At 33.5% G+C, this 19029-nt stretch overlaps 4 protein-coding genes across 4 annotated transcripts; 1 reads left to right on the top strand and 3 right to left on the bottom strand.

Annotated features, from left to right (window-relative positions):
* Positions 1-777: 777 nt before the first annotated feature.
* Positions 778-4040, top strand: LOC108322854 (pirin-like protein). Its single transcript, XM_017555126.2, has 6 exons — positions 778-1011; positions 1182-1231; positions 1340-1378; positions 1488-1516; positions 2111-2277; positions 3315-4040. Exons 1-6 carry the CDS (start codon positions 896-898, stop codon positions 3817-3819), a joined length of 906 nt encoding a protein of 301 aa, XP_017410615.1. The 5' UTR covers positions 778-895; the 3' UTR covers positions 3820-4040.
* A 1836-nt stretch (positions 4041-5876) lies between these two features.
* Positions 5877-7922, bottom strand: LOC108322860 (tubulin-folding cofactor A). The gene is made up of 4 exons (XM_017555135.2): positions 7764-7922; positions 7304-7467; positions 7073-7159; positions 5877-6343 (listed from the first exon to the last, which is right to left on the bottom strand). The coding sequence occupies exons 2-4, from the start codon at positions 7454-7456 to the stop codon at positions 6242-6244; spliced, it is 342 nt and encodes a 113-aa protein (XP_017410624.1). The 5' UTR covers positions 7457-7467; positions 7764-7922; the 3' UTR covers positions 5877-6241.
* A 683-nt stretch (positions 7923-8605) lies between these two features.
* Positions 8606-10713, bottom strand: LOC108322859 (chloroplastic import inner membrane translocase subunit TIM22-2). Its single transcript, XM_017555133.2, has 5 exons — positions 10412-10713; positions 9809-9873; positions 9617-9689; positions 9482-9535; positions 8606-9095 (listed from the first exon to the last, which is right to left on the bottom strand). Exons 1-5 carry the CDS (start codon positions 10575-10577, stop codon positions 8842-8844), a joined length of 612 nt encoding a protein of 203 aa, XP_017410622.1. The 5' UTR covers positions 10578-10713; the 3' UTR covers positions 8606-8841.
* Positions 10714-12287: 1574 nt separating this feature from the next.
* LOC108322868 (kinesin-like protein KIN-12F) lies at positions 12288-18060 on the bottom strand. Its single transcript, XM_017555144.2, has 16 exons — positions 17658-18060; positions 17393-17530; positions 17023-17106; positions 16802-16927; positions 16651-16710; positions 16515-16568; positions 16317-16409; positions 16127-16222; positions 15830-15978; positions 15444-15593; positions 15218-15347; positions 14110-15126; positions 13920-14018; positions 13726-13839; positions 12832-13632; positions 12288-12715 (listed from the first exon to the last, which is right to left on the bottom strand). The coding sequence occupies exons 1-16, from the start codon at positions 17937-17939 to the stop codon at positions 12473-12475; spliced, it is 3636 nt and encodes a 1211-aa protein (XP_017410633.1). The 5' UTR covers positions 17940-18060; the 3' UTR covers positions 12288-12472.
* Between the last annotated feature and the right edge of the window lie 969 nt (positions 18061-19029).

The following is a 19029-nucleotide window of genomic DNA, read 5'->3' as shown; positions in this document are numbered from 1 at the left end:
AACATCACAGGTGCTACTCATGTAACCACTCATAATTAAACAATGCTAAGTCCAAATTGTCATGACGCCAATTATTTCTAGAATTAGATTTTTATATAAACCTCTGGGATTTTTCTGTAGATGATAAAGTATATACTGTGCAAAACAAAAATCCTTTTAAAAACTTTCTGAAGATTTAATATATATTTTTTAATTATTATTGTTCTAAAATTGATTTATATTTTTAGGAAATGAATCAACGTAATATAACCTTTATTAAATTCGTGATATTCGAGTGTTACATTCGTCGTCAAGAAACGTTTTTAAAAGGAGTGAGATCAAATTAAAAACATTCAAAATAATGTCACAAAAGGAAAAAAAAATGTCATAATAATTAGAAAAAGAATATTAAATTCTTATAAAAGTTTAGAATTGATGTTTAATTCCCATCTTGGGAAACATGAGGTGGAGAAATTTTTGTTTTTTTTTTATAAATGAACATTTTGAATTATATGTTAAATGTAAAAAAATATAATTTAGCTCTTGGTAATTAAAAAAAATACTAAATACTTTGTATTATCATGATAATTAGAAAAATTGATAATAGTAATAATAAGGTGGTAAGCTTATGCCCACGACACACATCACGAGTGCGTTATGCTGACGTTGGGGGGAATAAGGAAAGCAAAAGAACCTTGAGCTGAAGCAAAGTGTTCCTTATTCTATTCGATGTGGGCCTTCATTGGCAGCCAACACTATACGTTTTGAGGTTTGACTTTCCTAATAGTGAAAACCTCTGCCTCTGTATCTACCTCTCACGCGACACCCCCCACTTTCCTATATATACCTTAAACAATCTTTGTCTTGCTCCTCACATTTCCATCATTCAACAACTTTTTCTTCTCTTTTCCACAAAATGCCGAACCAAGATATTAGCAGCTACCTTAAAGAACCTCGTCTTGTGGCCAGAAAGTTCTTGGCCAGACCTCAACATGAGGGTGTTGGGGCAGTTGTTAGAAGAAGCATAGGGAGGTAAGAGATAATGATATCGCAGCTGTTCTTTAGCCATTCTGCATACATGAGATTCTGTTTAACTGAAACTAATTTTGATGAGATGTGTAGATAAACTTTAAATGTATATTGCATTGCAAGTTTTTAAAAGTTGAGCTTTTTGAATTGATTCGTTATGTGGGTATGTTCAGATTTGAGCTCAAGAACTTCGATCCTTTCCTTGTCTTGGATGAATTCTCGGGTGGGCATCTCTGTAATTTTCTGTTTTTTAACTTCAATACTGAAAAAATACATCAGGGTCAATCTTGTTTTGTTTTTTCTAAGAATGTGAAATTCTGAAATATTGCAGTCACGGCTCCTGCTGGGTTTCCTGATCATCCACACAGAGGTTTGTCAATGAGATTTATATGTCATTGATGTAATGTTCTTCAGTGATATAGTTTGTTAATCTTCTGACTCCTTGTTCCTTGTATTGTCTTTTCACTTTTCTTTTGCAGGATTTGAGACAGTCACATACATGTTGCAGGTAGAGCAAATTTTTACTGTTTCAGTTCGTTGCCTTTTCCTCCTTTGCTCATTCATCATGAAACAGTTTTCTAACATTTGAAAGAACCTTGTATTAAGTTATTTTACTTTTGATTGCCATCCGTGTTACAAAGTCAAAATCACATAATATAAAGGTTACTGTGCAAATCAACATAGTTGAAAAACCAAAAATTAGAAGTAAACTAAATAGCAGTACTAGTTCGCTTTATCTATATCAGCTCATAGTTTTAGTTGAGCAAAGTATCAGCTAAAAATGGTGACAATCTGTGTGCTGGTGGTGTGGCAACATGTTAGTCACAAATTAATGATTCGTTACCAATTGAGCCATTTAGATTAGTGCCACAGAAACTAAACCATTAAAGATGATGTCCTTATTACCATAGTAGTTGGTTATGACTTAATAGTAATAGCACAAAGACAAAAGTGACCCCACATGTTGCTGTCTGGTTTATTTTTCTAGAATGCCAACTACCATGTTGAGTGCAATGTAATGTATCCAAAGTTGTGTACTGATGACACATGCTTGTGCTGATGTGCTAACCTCACCTGAATGCAACTTTTTTGCACAATTCAGGGAGCCATAACACATGAAGATTTTGATGGACGAAAGGGAACAATTGAAGCTGGTGACTTGCAGTGGATGACTGCAGGAAGAGGGATAGTTCACTCAGAAATGCCTGCAGCTCAAGGAACTCAAAAGGGTCTTCAGCTGTGGATCAACCTCTCTTCAAAACATAAAATGTAGGTGCAAAATCCTTCTAAACCAATCAAAGAGTCACTTTCGAATATATATATATATATATATATATATATATATATATATATATATATATATATATATATATATATATATTAATTAATTACTTATCGCCCTTTTAAAAGGTCAAAACTAGTAAACAACTTAATTAAGTACTGATTGAACTTGTAGAAAGTCATTACTCCTTTTTAAAACTGAGTTTTGGATAAGCATCAACTGTAGATGTTTATCAACAAAATCATATCAAATGAATTTAAAAATGCAAAAACTACTTTTTGCTATTTCAGGTCATACATCTTGCTCGAAATCAATACAAAACCAGAAGTGTACTAAATGATTTATCTTTACTTAGTGTTGTTCAAAATTTTAATGTAAAAACCTTCAAATAAGAGAAACCACTAACCAGGATTTATTTCTTAATGAAATACTGAAATCACAACGTTAGCCTTATTTTGATGACGTACCTTTTGCGTCAGTGAAGATCATCATCATTGATTTGGGGTATAGTTTTTTGGATAATGCTCTTCACCAAATATCAGTGAGACAAAAGGAACTGCACTCTTCACAAGGAAACAGTGAAATCTTTTTAAACTTTCTTCATTAAGATATGGCTTCCTCACTTTCACATGTGACTTTTTTTCTCATGATTTGCCATCATATACCATTTCCTAGAAGTGCTTTTCAATTGAGCATTTGAGGAAGCAAGTGTGCAAAATGGCCTGAAATGGCCAGCATAAAAAAAGTGCCTCTCACCACCCCATATTTCCCATGGTGATGATGGAAGTTCCAATGATAAAAAGGGCAACCATAACATGTTGTAAATGCTAGTTTCAAATTACTTTGTCTGGTTCTGAATGACCCACTATAAAAGAATTCAACTTTTTCATCTTGGAAGTACTGTTTGTGATCCTTTAAGAAAAAAATCATTGTCTACCTTAAAGTTTACGTTATATTGGTAAAGTTGTTTCTTAGTTAAGACTCTAATGCTTTGGTCTGATATGTGTTTGTACTGTTATCTTAGGATTGAGCCAAGGTACCAAGAAATGCTGAGCAAGGACATAGCAGAAACTATGATAGATGGAATCAAAGTCAGAGTGATAGCAGGGGAAGCTCTTGGAATAAAGTCTCCAATCTACACAAGAACACCAACCATGTACTTGGATTTTTCCCTCAAACCTGGTGCTCACTTGCAGCAACTTATACCAAAATCTTGGAATGCTTTTGTGTACATATTGGAAGGAGAGGGTGTTTTTGGGAACCAAAAGTCTCAACCTGTGACTTCTCATCATATACTTCTTCTTGGTTCTGGGGATGGCCTTGAAGCATGGAACAAATTTTCAAAGGTTCTTAGGTTCATTTTGGTTGGAGGGGAACCTTTGGGGGAACCTGTGGTGCAATTTGGACCTTTTGTGATGAACACTCAAGAAGAGATTGACCAAACAATTGATGATTTTGAGAATTATACCAATGGATTTGAGAAAGCAAGACACTGGAGATCTGAAACTTCACTTAGCCTTGATTATTGATTTTGTATTAGGTCACATTTGTTGGTTGATTTGGGAAAGATGGGAACAATAATAAGTTCTGATGTAAATTGGAATGTATCGATTAGGTCAAGTATTTCTATCCTTTTTAACTTTATATTATGTTTATACTATACTGTTTGAAGGCTTAAATTAAAATCCAAATGTAGTAGCAGGTAAAAAAGAACAGTGAAATTATAGTTAATTACCCTTTTCATTTTTAATTTTCTTTCTTATATCAATCAACTATTGTGTTGATAAAGTAACCTTTTTATTCTTGTACCATATCTAACTCTTCATTTAGATAAAGTTGTTTCAGAAAATATAAGGAAAATTGCAAATTACCTGAATATCTCCATTAATGGTATAAAAAGGTTTTATAACGTTGATGAACATCACCCTTAATTTGAAAAATGATTTGAGATTATTGATTTCAATGTAATTAATCCATTAAGAAGCTAACACAAGCTTGTGTTGTGTAATTTGATGACTACCATAGTAATATAAAATGTATTCAGATGTCTTCATGTTTCTTAGTACGCTTAACATTTGGAAGTGAAAACGACATTACATTAAAATAAGTTGTAGTATTAAGTTTGAATAAATGTGGTCAATCATCCTAAATCCACGTTTGTGTTGCATCAGGCTTGCAGCATGCATACCAAAAAAACATAGACTTAGCTTTAGTCATAATTTGAACATTAGTATATTAGTATTCACCAAACAGCCTTTTTCTGTGTGTATGTTTGGATTGATTTATTTTATTCCGGTTGACTTAAATAAAAGTTTAAGGGTTGCAAAACTTTCTTCAGTATATTTTAATATATTTTTTCTAATTGTACTTTTTTTATGATCTAATTTGATTTAATCTAATTAGATTGCTTTAGGTTTCGTTTATTAAATCAAATCTTATTTAATTCAAACTAACTCACTCTCATACGGATTATTTGTGTTATTAATAAATTTTGTTATGTTTTTATAATGTTTTGAATTAGTATAGGCAAATTTTTTATAATTTATTTATTTGTTGACTTGAAGTCATGAATTAATTTTTATAAAAATTATGTTACTTTTTAAGTATATTCATCATCTTGACTCGATCTAATCCAACTTAAAAGGATTGGATTTGATTCAATCTAAAATAAAAAAATTACAAAAAACTAAACCGGATACTTTTCAGTGGATTAAATAATGAAGTTGACTAATTTCTGCCCAACTCAACCCGCCGAATACTCCTAATTTTTAATATTCACGAGAAATCAATATCAAATAATCTTTGCCATCTCATGTTTTTCATTATTATCATTACATTGCCTTTTAAAATATCATGCATTGTTTAACATTTTATCATCTAATTTCTCAACCGTTAAACTATTTACGTTTAATCATCAATAAAAAAACTAAATAATTTATATTTATTTATATTAATTATAAAGTATTTATAGCTGCATGTAGTGAAATTCAACATGTATTAGTGTTTAAATGATAATAATGATAGTTGGTGTCACCCAATGTTTTTAAAGTAAATTTTATTTTATAAAAAATCTTAAGCAATTGTGGAGAGAGTACTTGTATTTAAAAAGTTAGCCTTTAATAATATTTAATATACACACACACACACTATGTTTCAGTAAATATGTAAATTATACGTAATAAAAAACAATTTATTCACAATAACAAAAATAATATAAAACATAATAGTTAAGGCTCTACTCTTTATTATGTTATTCCCTTGCAAATGTTTATTTGCTTATGTGCATTTGATTTAATGAGAATTGATTTTGAGAATTGATTTAATGAGAATTAAACTCATCTCAAAATTCGTTCAAAATTAGTCTTGCCAACGCTTGTTGAACTCACAAGAAGACTAAAGTGAAAGCAAGAAAAGTTGACATTGGTCTCCTTCTGCTATAACACGTTTATGTGATTTTTTTTTCTCCATCAATGTTTCAATATGATTATAGTTGGAAAGCTCCCTGCATTTTCTTGTGTCATACATTGGCCTTCGACCACTTAATACTAACTCTAATGGGACAAAATATCAACCAGCCGCTAATAAATTGATTAAAAGTTGCTAATTATATTACGCGGTCTATGGAATTGACTAACAAAAGTAGGTTTACAACTATTGCCAGAATGAAGATAGAATTTCATTCAATTTTACAACTCCTTTATCTGCAAACACACAACACTGCCGAAATTACAGACCTAATGATTTTTAGATGGCATACCATATAGAAATAGAGAAAATTAGAAACAAAAGCTTTGACAAATTGATACCGTGTTTTCAAGCCTGGAAAAGTAAGCAACTTCATGTCCATTCAGTTTCAGAAGTTTCATAGCAGCACAAAACTAAACAGGGGAGGAGAGGGCTCATGTAACACAGGTACAATATCCTCATCAAGAGCATTAATCAAACTCACCCTTAAGCTTTTGTTGTTTCAAATACTTTTTCAACTTCTACAATGGTGTTTCGAGCATCTTCAATTTCAGGAGCTGTCTTCTCATCAGAGTCCTCCAACTCATTCTAAAAGTGGGAAATAAAATAAAAGAAAATGCCAACGTAATAAAAAGTTACCATCCAATTCAACAAACGCTTAAATTAAACATATCAAGTTGATTTTTAAACCAGAGAAGCCCCCTGGGACAAAAAGCAAAGAGTTTTGAGCATAAATGAAAATAAATTGGTTTGTTTTGAAGTTCCAGCTTCAAATATACACAAGTGCGTTGATATTCATAAAAATACTTGCAGCAAATATCTATAAAAATACAAAATACAAAATAATTTAACACAGTATGGAAGTCTTTTTAGTTGTAATTTCTTCTTATTTCAAATAAAGATCCGACAATCCCCAACCAGTCAATAGTTCTCTAACTTCCTCCTAAGGATTAAATGAGATAAAGAGGAAGTTGATGGAATTCATTGAGAAAGGGTGGACTAGTTGAAGAGAGACACATTGACCCAGACGAGAAGAAAACAGTAGGAACTAAGAAACACGCATTTCTATTAAACATTGAACTGGCAAGACCAGGAATGATAAGTAAGATAGGTATATTCCTATCCCAATCGATTTGGTCACAGTACATACATCACTAACAGGTACCATCTTCCATCAGACCAATTAAGGGTGAAAACTACTAAGTTAGCAGGGTGAGAGCCAAGGCATCAAATGCTGAGAATGTCAAGATTACAAAAAATATGAATGACAGCAGAAACTGAGATACAGCAAGCACAGAAGCAAGAAATAAAAAGTACCAATATTGTTTTCAAGTCTGTCAAAGAGGCATCAAGGCGCTTGCGGCAGTCAGGAATCATCATCCTAGACTCAGCCAACACATTTTCCTGTTCATATCCAAATTAGTTCAACAAAAGATACAAGCAATTCTACAATCTTGGTTTTAGCTGAGAAAAGTAAACAACACATACGTAAGATTAGTTTCAAAAATTAAAGAATGAAAATGCAGAGGCAGATTGTTTAGGATATACCTGCTGCTTGAGATCATGAGGGTCAGCTCCCTTTTCCTTCATGTCAGCAGTTTTGGCAGCTTCTCTCTCAACCTCCTTCTCATATGAATGCAACTCCTTCACTAATCGCTTGCAAGTACTTGTCTTGATCTTCAGACTTTTCAAAGTAGCCATTGAATTAATCCCTACATAAAACCAAAAAAAACGAATATAGAAAGAAAAGTCTCATCAAATTTTGCTTCCAAATAAAAAATCATAAAAGTTCGCAATGTAATCTCATCGCGATGTTTCCCGTCCAGCATTAACCGCTTTCTGAACGCTTAAAATGTCAATCGAAATTCCGAATCCAAAAGAAAAATGAAAGATTATCAGACTAAAACATAAAAAAAGCACCAGAGATTCGCTCCAAGTTATTATTGTGACTGAATAATTAGGATTGAATTAAGGATAAGAAAAACGGAGCGACGGTGTTCAATTTTACCTTCTGTTTGAGTGATCTTGCTCACTATGTTGTTCCTGTTAGCAGTGCCCTAGCGCAGATGCAGGTTGAACGAGGCCAAGATTGAAAAGGACCTTTCCTTTTCTCTCTCTAAAACGCATCGTTTGCTTTTACTTTCTGCATCCCCATAATTTCTAAGTACCCTTCATATTTTTAAAACAACTATTTTATCCTTCATAAAAGTTACTTCAGGATTATCTGTTCTAGAAATACTTAGAAACAAGTTTCTTGGAATTTCCTAAACATGATTTCTCTTAATATTGGAGTGTCGTTAGTAATATTTGAGGTGCAGGAAGAAAAACCTTAATCGTTTCATGGTTTCTTTTCTTTTTTTAAGTTCTTCCTTCAGACCCATGTGTCGAAAGTCCAATTCTCTCACCACTTGGGATAAATTAGCTCAAATGCTTATTTAACTGCAGCGTAGCTATACCGTAATTTCCGTTGAGTACATGCAGTTAAGAGTTAAATTGTCTAAATTTAAGCGCATGAACAGGTTCAATTCGTACCAAGTTTGATATTATGGGATGTCGGCAATATAAATGTATAATTCAAGTCAAGACATTGCTGGATACCCAGGAAGGAAACCCAGTGCTTGAACGCTCTTTAGAATTCTAACAACGATGGGAAAGATAGTTTTCTAATTAAAAATGGTAAATCCGTGAATTGCATGGGTTACAAGAAACTTTACGCGATGTAGGTATTGGAATTCGGATCTAATAACTAAATAATAAAGTTTAGTCAGTTAGGCGGAATTGCAAAATTGCATAGTTTGGTTGTCAAACAAAAATCGCTTCCAAATAACACTATACTAGATGGTACCCGTGTTTGGGATTGTAAGTGGTTGTAGCAGACTATATCATCATACGATAGGCCATCCAAGTTAAATAAACCATATGGGAGGTCAGTAACATGTAAACAATCCATGTCGTCCTTAGACAATTTGTAGTCATCCTTAAGTTAAAAAAAAAATGTTGATGAAGGCTACAACGAACCTAAAAAATAAAAGCGAAAGGGTGACAACTTATCTACATGATACCAGACCACCATGAAACCCGATTTCTTATTGAGATGTTGGGTAAGATCCCTTGCTGCGCTGCTTCAGTGACTCGGAGAAAAAAGAGAAGGCTTCTTTTAGTTCTTCTGGAAGAGGGAGTTGAAGGGAGAGTGCCAGGGGAGGACGAGCATTGTATTGCACAGATCGTTTTTTCAAGGACATGGGAACTGCAAGTGCTGGTTGCTGCTTGTTTAGCCCTTCCATAATAAAAGAAAATGCCCCAAAGGTAAGACAGCTCTGCAAAAGAGCTTGTGGAGAACCTGCGAAACAATAGATGATAAGTCCTAATAACAAAATACAAAACAAGTACAAAAAATTAAATTTACAAGTTTATTTAGACAAACAGTTTTTAAAATTAGCAATGATTGGAAGGCATTCTACGTCAGCAATTTTTTTCCAATCCTTCTTTTAAGGTTATGGTATGCAGACAGAGGAATCCAGAGTAATACTTCTCAAAAAAGTGCCACATTCACTGACTATAGAAAAAATTACCTTTGATTTAAGATCACGTGATTATGATATCAAGAATGACTAGAAAACTTATTCAGAATAGCCACATTGGCAAGGCCTTTATCCTCTTTTCTTAAAAGTTTCAAAAGAAAGCTCAAATTTGTTAATTTATTAGTATAAAATAAACAAAAGATACCTGGAAAACTTAGAGCAAGACCAGTGCAACAACCAGCTACCCCCGCATTAATGACTGCAGATACAAAAGAGTTCATATTACCAGTGCAAGATCACTAAAAAGTAAAAGTGCCATTTTGAAGTTAAATTTTCATACCATCATCCTTTCCTCTAAGTCTTTTCAAGATGCAAACAACCAAACTATGAACTCCAGACAAAACTGCAAATGTCTAGTAACAAAGAAAACAAACATTAATTACAAGCTAAATTAAAACAAACAACAAAATTAAATATAATCAAGTAGCGAACTAAAATAACCAAGGAAAAGAGCACCGAGATGCCAATGCACCTTTGCATAAGACCCCGCTTCTACAAAGGAGCCTTTAAAACCTTTCTTCTTAAACAATCCAGCACCTGAAACAGACCACATTAAGAATCTCTAATCAAATTTCAGAAAAATCAACTCACAACTAGGCCATCAAAAGTCATAGTTCCATGATTTTTTTTCCCTATACACGAGCTTCTTTTAGGATAAAAACACATTCAAAATACTCGTGCCGGTTTTTTTTTCACTCAAACCTACATTACTTAGAAAACTAAACTAATTAGTTAAAAAACCTAAACATACTTGAATTTAACCTAACACCAGACACCTGCTCCAATAAACCGAGTAAATAACACATTCACTCCTTCAGAGTTCCAATAAACTAAGCGTCAATCGTCCAGTCACTACAAATCATAGCTAAAACGAACCAATCGACAATAAAAAAAAGCCAGTCAACACAACGAACAAGAATTCAAGCACTATATCCGCAACACACACATACACTATCAACAGAAACCACGAATCTTCGATTAAAAGGTGAGCAAAGAAATCAGGCTTAATAAACGGAAATTAGTTGATAAAACGGCGGCGTGATGCGATAATACGAATAAATGAGAAGAGGAGGACCGTATCCAAAGACAGAGCCCATGAGAGCGCCACCGGCTGAGTCAGTTGCGAAGCGGAGGAGGCAAACGGCAGGAGCGGCGGGGACGAGAGCGTTGGGAGGACTAGGATTGGATAGAGAATCAGAATCTTGAGGCTGAATAGTAGCGTCAGAATCTGGCGTCGCCATAGATGAAGAAGTTAAACCTCTCTTCTTCCTTCGTTTTACTCTTCAGGTTCTTCTCTTCTCAATTCTGTTGTAGGTGACTGCGAGACTGTGATGTTATCCCTTTCTAACGCTCTACACGACGTCGTTTTCTCATCTCCCAATGCTCTCAAAAATAAACCCTGAGCAAATTAGTTAAACCAACAAAATAGCAAATTAGTTAAACCAAAAAAATACTGTATAATTAGAAATAAATAATAAAATATTTTAACTTGTTTTCACCTTTTTCAACTATTTACTTTATGGTAAAAAAATTCTTTTGAAAAATGTAAACAACACGCGATGTTTTACAATTGATTTCAATTTATGGATTCAAGCATTGGTCATTTAATCATGATCTAGTTACAAAATAATTATTCAATATTTATTTTTCTTAGGAGTAATCTACACAAGTCTTAAATTAATGACGAACTGGTTCAAAAATAATTATACATTTCTTTTGTTGTATTTATCTCTTTCAGCATGTCTTCGGCTATTTTTATGGAAAAGAAAAACTATTTGCAAAATAATCTGTGTTTGGAATAACGGTTGAGATTTTCTAATAATAATCATAATAATAAGCAAATCATTTAAAGATATTTTTAAATGTGCTAAAAATTATTTAAATGGTTGAAAACAAATTTTTCAAAGTATGTCCAGAATTAAAAGCATGACAAGATCACCGTCATCGACCTATTATTTTAAAATATTTAGATATTAAACTGTTAATTTATATTATATATGTATCCCTTCGCTGATCATAGAAGACGTGAAATTTTTTTATATGTATAATATATTGGTTTAATCATATAATTAGTTCCTTAATTCTTTTCTTAAATAAGTTTCTCAATTTTTTTAATAAATTAGATTTTTTTTTTGAAAAATTAGAGTAATTAAATCTTTATGGTGAGTTTGGTACTAAAATGGCAAAGATGGTAGTGTCACGTTGCAAAAATAACAGTGTGAATCAAATCAAACTGAGTCGAGCCGAACGAGTTATATCGAGTCGAGTCGAATCGAACAGAACCGAAACCAACTGAGTTGAATCGAAATGAACAAAATTGAACCTAACTGAGCTAAACCAAACTGGACTGACCTGAATCGAACCGAAGTGAGTCGAACCTAACCAAACCGAGCTGAGTCGAACCTAACCAAACCGAGCTGAGTCAAACCGAACCGAACTAAGTCAAACTAAACCGAGCTAAGTCGAACCGAACTGAACCGAAATGAGCCAAACCTAACCTAACTGAGTCGAACTGAACCAAACCGATCTAGGCCTAACTGAATCGAACCGAACTGATATGAATCAAACCAAACCAAACCAAATTGAACAAAAACAAACCGAACCGAACCAAACCGAACTAAGCAAAGTTGGACCAAACTAAATCGAGTCGAATCAAATCAAACCGAGCCGATAGACATGTTTGAAATTGATAAATAAACATACTGAATTATTTTATAGGATAACTTCAAATATCATATTTTATATCTAAGAATTAATTATTTCATATATAGAATTAATTAGCATTAATGTATAGGGTTAATTAAAGTATATTTTTTCAAACTAGTATGGTGTAAGTTTAAATTAATACCTCGATAAATGGTTGAGACAATAGTTAACGTTTTCACGTGTTAGATGTCCTTTCATGCTTGCAAGTTGTGCCTGTATTTTAGACATTATTTCCATTCCCCAAATAATTCAAACATATCAATTAAACCATTCAAATGTTGCTACTCACCTACTGTCAGTACAAGCAGACAGAAAAAATAATGAATTTTAAAACAGTACAAGAAATATAAGAATAGACTTAGTAATCCAAGAAGGATCTGATGCCAGACAAAGCAAGTCATCATCAATTGTTAATCCAAGAAATGTGGAATTAATAGTGCTGTTGATAGATTGCTCCAAACTCTACTCTCCATGCCTGATCCTCACGGGAAGTTGCATTGTCTTGAACCACATCAGAATCCTCTCTAAATAGTGGCTGCAGTGCGGACTCTGGTAATTTGCTCTCTGCAAGGTACTGCTTCATGGTAATCATCTCCATCTTATGTTTTCTTTTCAGCTTGTCCATTTGCTTTTTTAGCTTTTCATTATCTTGTTGCACCTTTGTTGAATTCTCCTGTAAGAAATGCAAAAGTCAAGAAAAAAACATAGAAATACCCAAAATATAGAGTCCTTTCTTTTCACAGAACATTTTTTGATGCATTTTAAAAGAATTGATGATGAGATTTTTACCTCTGCAATAGAAGCTGCATGCTCAGCTTCTCTTAGTCTGACAAGTAGTTCACCAGCAGCATGAACAGCTTCTGCAGTTTCTTTAAGTTGAATCTTGAGATTCATGTTCTCCTTTTTTAAGAATTTTGCTTCCCTTTCTCTCTCCACCCTCAATGCAGAAAGCTCAGCAGCAAGAGATTTGGCAAAGCGAGCACGACCCTTCTTTCCAGCCTTGGCCGCTGCTCTCTTCACCTCTGCTATGCCTTCCATTATGGCATTGTGCTTTGCAACTAAATCGTTATATTTTTCTTGCAGGTCGGCATAGTGTTCCACCATTCTGGCATGTCCAAGAACTGCTCTTTTTAGTGCATCGTCTAACTCTTCAGTGCACTTTTTCTCTAAACTCAGTTCCATCTCCACTCTCTCCGCCCGCTGACGGTTGGACTCGAGATCAACTCTTAGTTCATCAGTCAAACAAATCCACTCACTTTCCATTTCTGTCCATCTCTGTCTCTCTTTCTCTAGCTCATCTCCGTTATTATCTTGAGAAAATACAGCACTTTTTCGTTGTTGAATGGATCTTGACATTAAAGATAATGACGATCTTAGTTTGTCGGTGGACTTTCTAACCGGTGCATCGCTACATATTTGCAGCTTGCTTCTTAGATTTTGAATCTCCTTGAGAAGTTCTTCCTTCTCAGCTGCATCAAAAGAGCTGTCTCCATTAGTTACTAGTTCCTGTACTTCCTTTACTTCCTTAATTTCACATTTTTCCTCTACAATATCTGGTAAATATTTGTCTAATGAAGTGCCTCTTGGAAGCTGCAAACAACATAAGAGGTTGAGCACAAGCGTGAGATATAAAACCTTCAAATGGATAGAACTATATTGTAAATTACAAAACCAACAACTCACCCTGTCTTCATCATTCAACAAGTTACTATCTTCATGTCTAGTCTGTTTGTTTCTCTCAGGATCATACACAATGATGGAAGATTTTAGTTCTTTTTCTCCTTTCAATTTCTCCACCTAGGCAAACCAAACTAAATTGTCAGTACTGTAAATTCACACTGCAAACAATAATTCATGAATGAAATTGCTCTTTATACCAATTGATTTAGTTCTTCAATTCTAGCAGCTTGCTCCTTGCAAACATTCTCTAGCTCCTTTTCTCTTGTGATCGCTTTTTCCATTATACTCTGGGAATCCTTGAAGCAAAAACAACAACAATAAGATAAATGAGTTTGACAAGATAACTACTAATCGAAGAACTTTCTGGGAATTTTCTACAACACATACTTCTGAAACTTTATCTGTCAGTCCATCTGGATTTTCTGCTTCAGTTTCAATCCTTGATTTTACGTTTCCTTGAACCTCAGTAGTATCCTGATTGCATATTCTCTTACGGCAAGGTTCACAAAGCAAGGTGGCAGTACTTTCGTCGACAGAATATTTCTTCTGTTGCGTTATTTGATCACCAGAATCGTCCTTGTCTATTTCTGAACAAGGTCTCAAGGTTAAGTGATCAAAAGAGAAGGAAGATGAAGATTTGTTCAATGTTGAGTTTCGCTGATGATAATCAATTATCTGCAATCCCCTTTGAAGGCTTGCGGCCAAGGATTCTGTAGGACCTGCAAAAACCTTGCTTGATCGTAGCGACAATCGCATCTTCTCACCCTCTTTACTTGAACTCAAATTCTCCTCTGCCACATTGTTCCAACTTCCCAGACAACTTGATGTATAAGCCATACTTTTCCTCTGGACATTTTTTATTTTTGGAGACTCGGACAACGTTGGTTCCTCAAGTATTGGAGATCGGCCACATGAGCTAACTGAAATGCTATCTCTGAAAGTAGATTTAATTGACCTTGAGGCACTAGCTGTACTTGCAAAGTCATCAGCTGAAGTATACAAGATGGTAGTTGATCCCTCACTTTCCTCGGGACAAGGCTTACACAGTGTGTCTTCGAAACATCCTTCCTCCTCTATTTCAATTTCATCACCACTGGTCATATCTGCATCACAAATTTCTGCAACAGAATAAAATTGGACACTATCTTCACTGACAGATATGTTTTTAGGATTCCCTTCACATGAATGATACAATTCATCAATCTGCTGGCGTAACTGTCTAATGTCTTCCTCGTCCACATTCACCTCTTCATCAGTGTCTTTGTCAATACAGGGTAGGAGTATAGAGCGGTTTAAGCTGACACGCAGCTGATTGAGACTGTCCCGTACGTTACGTCCTTGGAAGTATCCATTTTTAATCCCATCGGAGCAACGAACCTCAGCCTTTGCTCTAATAAGTTCTTCCTGTAATCAAACATGAGTAATTCTTGGATGTTATATCTGCAACAACCCCTGTTAAAAACTATTCAAACAAAGTCTTGGGGGAAAACAATACCTTCAGTTGCCGGATTTGATCACTTAAATCATTAACATCATCCTCCTTTATCTCATTGATAACAGGTTCATTTCTAATGGTTCTTACTCGCTGTCCAAACCTGAGTGTGCGCAAAGTTTCGCCAGTATTCCTACAATCAACAGATACAATGGTTACCACTAGAAACAAATATAATATGTCAGGCATACAAGTGATTAAGTAATGCTCCTTGGTCCAGGTAAATTACTTGTTATCGGGGGAGATGGAACATATTAACGAGAGTTTGGCATTTCCACCAAGTGATTCTTGCAGTAAATGTGTTAAACAGGAATTCCTGTTTGAAATTTCTTCTGCTTTTCCGGAGAGTGATTCTTTAGTCAGGACATCCACTAAATGCCTACAGTAGTGAAATAAAATAGAGGTTAAGTTCACCCATTAAATAAAAAAAGACCAAACTAGATGCCACCCCATGCACTTTGGACTCAGAGACTTAAATTTGCAATAAACAGTTAAAATCACAAATAAAAGAAAAAAACTAAATATCATCAGAAAAGGAAATTAAGAGAAACTAGCAACCCAAACTGCAGAGTATATGAACCAAATGTAATATAGTCTCATGGCATGGAAACTTACCCGAGCTGAGATAAGGACTTCTTTACATTTTTGCTTTCCTTTAGACATTGCTTGCCTGCATCCTCAATTTTGTTTCTGTCCAGTCCAGCAAGATCGATAAGGCTAATTCTGCTAGATTTTGAACTACTGAAACCCTTTGATGATATTCCCTGCAGCACCAATCAAAGAAAGAAAACCAAAAGCAGCAATTCAATAAGAGTGGAAGTATCAATATGCATTTGTCTCAATGTTACATAAGAAAAAAATATGTTAACTATCTGCAGCTAAGCATGTTAAATACAATTATAGTGGTAATACCTTGCACCAAGATTCAATGACAAAAGTGAAAATGATATGTGATCTAGAGCTCTTGGAATTTAAGCTTGTTGCTCCAACTTTTCTGCTTGAAAGTCCCTGAAGCATATAATGACCAAATTAGTTAGCTGATAAAGTACATAAAGCATGTAGATATCTAATCTTCAGAGCAGTATATTTACTTTGCTACTACCTTAATCAGAATTTGTGTCACATCATCATAGCTAGTAACATATTCCTCAGTCAGATTCTCTATATACAACGCATTTTTGGAATCGTCTTTCATCTGCAATAATTTGGACCAGACATAAGAACATGCAGTAATGAAAAACAAATGTATTAGTAAATAATGTTTAATGAGATATTGTTGTAATACAAAAGGATGACATGCCTCAAGATTGCGCTGGGTTGGATCGAGTAAGTCCCCAATTTGTTCATTGTATATCTGTTTCAAACAACAGAATAAAAATAAGATCAGTATTATATAAGCAATGGAGCCAAGATGAGAAGTTTTATAAAATAATTACCTCAAGAAAAGAACATCGACATTGATAGTTGAATTGTTTACCATCAGACGCCTGCTGCTCCTAAAATAGTAATTGAAAATGAAAAATAGTTAATACTCAAAATATTACATAAAACGTAGATTTAGTGGTTTAAGCAGGAAGTAAAACGTACTCTATCAAGCTCAGAAAACAACATTTGGAAGATCCGAGGAACAATTCCCTTGTGACTTTGAGGCGAGGGCTCCTCAAACATGGCACTTGGGGGACCCCACATTGTATAAGTCTTTCCACTTCCAGACTAACGAAGGATTAAAGGAAAATTAGAAAAAAAAATGCTCAACACTTAATAGTCAATCAAGAATACCGTTATATATAGCAAACATGAAGTAGTACCTGGCCATATGACAGAATTGAAGTGTTGTAACCCTCCAAAGCATTTTTAACCAATGGGACACCCACTGACCGAAATATATCTTCCTGAGCAAACAAAAGCAAATATAAATCACACTTATCTACTTTTATGAGTGTGAAGCAACAACTTGGAAGCAAAAAAATGAATTCCTAGCAGTTTCCCTCATAAGTCATTATAAATAGCAACTAAGTGCCTTAAACCTGTAAGAAAAAAATACTAAAATATAAAAGATATTGGGTTTGGTGTTCATTTATAAAAGCAACTCACATAAATAGTAACTAAGTTACCTTAATACTATCTTACAAAATTAATGAAGGATAATAGAAATATATAAATCACAAATCTTTTTACCTGACTGGTGTTCGAATCAAAAACTGAATCAAAGGTAAATTGCCTATCCCCGACACACAAGGCGTCAGAAGAAACCTTCTTAACAGTTCGATCTCCCTCTATTCCATTGTTGTTGGTAGGTCTGATTCGAACTACAACCTGTGTCAAAATTAAATTATAAGCAAAAAAAAAAGCAGAAATTTTGCACTTACCCATCTTCAGACTCACACATTACAACTTCATTTAAAAACTAAGCTCAAGATAAAGAAAAAGATATTGTACTTACCTTCACTGGGGGGTCTAATTCAAAGGGGGTTTTCGATTGGTGAGAAGTTGAGGTTTTTGAGAGTGATTCCTTGATTGTAGAAGGCAACGATTGGTCATGGTTGTTCAAGATGTTGGGATCGGTGGGAGGAGTGTTCTCTGCATCTGAATTTGGGATTTTAGAGATTGAAGTGGTTTTGTGCTTGGAAGAGAATGATCTGGGAAGAAAGTTTCTGAGAGATGTGGAAGAAATGGTGCCAGAAAAGCGAGTCTCTGATGTCTGTGCATTACTGAATTGCCTCATGGTTAAGGCTTTGCAGAGCAGGTAGATAAACTAGCAATGGATCTATACACAACAGAAAGAGAATGAAAGAGAGAAAAACAGATAAAGAATAAGAATTTTGGATTCAAACGTTCACAAGAGTGAAGACAGGGATAAGAGAAACAAGTTTTTGAATCCAGTTATGTTTAGATGACCGTTGCAAAAGAATAACTGCGACTGAAATGACCAAATCACCCTTCGTCTCTTCTGAACACTAGAATTTAAATTGCGAGCGACTGTGATTTATCCATGCTAATTTCTTTTTCTTCTCCTCTGGCATTGGCAAAACATCTCGATTATACAATTTAAGCATTAATCAAATATATATATATATATATATATATATATATATATATATATATATATATATATATATATATATATATCTCGAGAGAGAATAAAAAATAAAAAAAAATTACTTAATCTTACTTTTAATTTTTTATTTTATTTTAAATTAACTGTTAAAATTAATTACAATTAATTCTTTCTCCAAAATCATTAATATTTTTTCTACAAATTTTTAATCTCTACTCTTCATTACTATGTATAATAATTATTTATTAAGAAAAAAAGTAGTAAACTTGTTTTAATCAGATGCGGACACTCCACGAATATGAAAAAACTTTATCTATTTTATTAAAATTATTAATTTTTATGATATTTATTATGTTTTAATTATAATAATCTAAAATTTATTTTATTAATAATGTAAATTGTGAAGGAAATATTATGAAGATATTTAATGACGAAAAATTTGCACTACAACCAAGGCAATAGTTATTTTTAAAAAATATTCTACTTTATACAATGCATACATTTTAATTATATAAAGTACATTGTAATCATTTTACAATTTAGTTATAATTAAATAATATTATTTACAATGATTATTTTAGAATTTTAATATAATATTATCAGCTTAATAAGATTATTAATGTTTGAAATATTTATTTATATTCATTATAAATAAATATAAATAGTAACTAATTTTAAATAAAGAATAATAAATTATTATAATGACTAATTTAAATACTAATTTTTAAATTAAAAATTATTAATATCTAAAATTTTC

The sequence above is a fragment of the Vigna angularis genome, chromosome 7, assembly GCF_016808095.1.
Source record: "Vigna angularis cultivar LongXiaoDou No.4 chromosome 7, ASM1680809v1, whole genome shotgun sequence".
NCBI lineage: Eukaryota > Viridiplantae > Streptophyta > Magnoliopsida > Fabales > Fabaceae > Vigna > Vigna angularis.
The sequence above is the reverse complement of the archived record's forward strand: the minus strand, read 5'-3'. Positions and strand labels throughout refer to the sequence as shown.

Bases quoted from the DNA above. Each gene is read 5' to 3' on its own strand.
- LOC108322854 (XM_017555126.2), top strand. From the start codon at position 896: ATGCCGAACCAAGATATTAGCAGCTACCTTAAAGAACCTCGTCTTGTG. The intron at 1,379-1,487 runs GTTTGTCAATGA...TTTCTTTTGCAG, and splicing joins TCCTGATCATCCACACAGAG to GATTTGAGACAGTCACATAC. The intron at 1,517-2,110 runs GTAGAGCAAATT...TGCACAATTCAG, and splicing joins CAGTCACATACATGTTGCAG to GGAGCCATAACACATGAAGA.
- LOC108322860 (XM_017555135.2), bottom strand. From the start codon at position 7,456: ATGGCTACTTTGAAAAGTCTGAAGATCAAGACAAGTACTTGCAAGCGA. The intron at 7,160-7,303 runs GTATATCCTAAA...GGATATGAACAG, and splicing joins CTCATGATCTCAAGCAGCAG to GAAAATGTGTTGGCTGAGTC. The intron at 6,344-7,072 runs GTACTTTTTATT...TCCCACTTTTAG, and splicing joins CAGACTTGAAAACAATATTG to AATGAGTTGGAGGACTCTGA.
- LOC108322859 (XM_017555133.2), bottom strand. From the start codon at position 10,577: ATGGCGACGCCAGATTCTGACGCTACTATTCAGCCTCAAGATTCTGAT. The intron at 9,874-10,411 runs GTCCTCCTCTTC...GGTCTGTTTCAG, and splicing joins GGGCTCTGTCTTTGGATACG to GTGCTGGATTGTTTAAGAAG. The intron at 9,690-9,808 runs GTGCATTGGCAT...CTTTGTTACTAG, and splicing joins AAGCGGGGTCTTATGCAAAG to ACATTTGCAGTTTTGTCTGG.
- LOC108322868 (XM_017555144.2), bottom strand. From the start codon at position 17,939: ATGAGGCAATTCAGTAATGCACAGACATCAGAGACTCGCTTTTCTGGC. The intron at 16,569-16,650 runs GTAATTATTTTA...TGTTTGAAACAG, and splicing joins GTCGATGTTCTTTTCTTGAG to ATATACAATGAACAAATTGG. The intron at 16,410-16,514 runs GCATGTCATCCT...AAATTATTGCAG, and splicing joins CAACCCAGCGCAATCTTGAG to ATGAAAGACGATTCCAAAAA.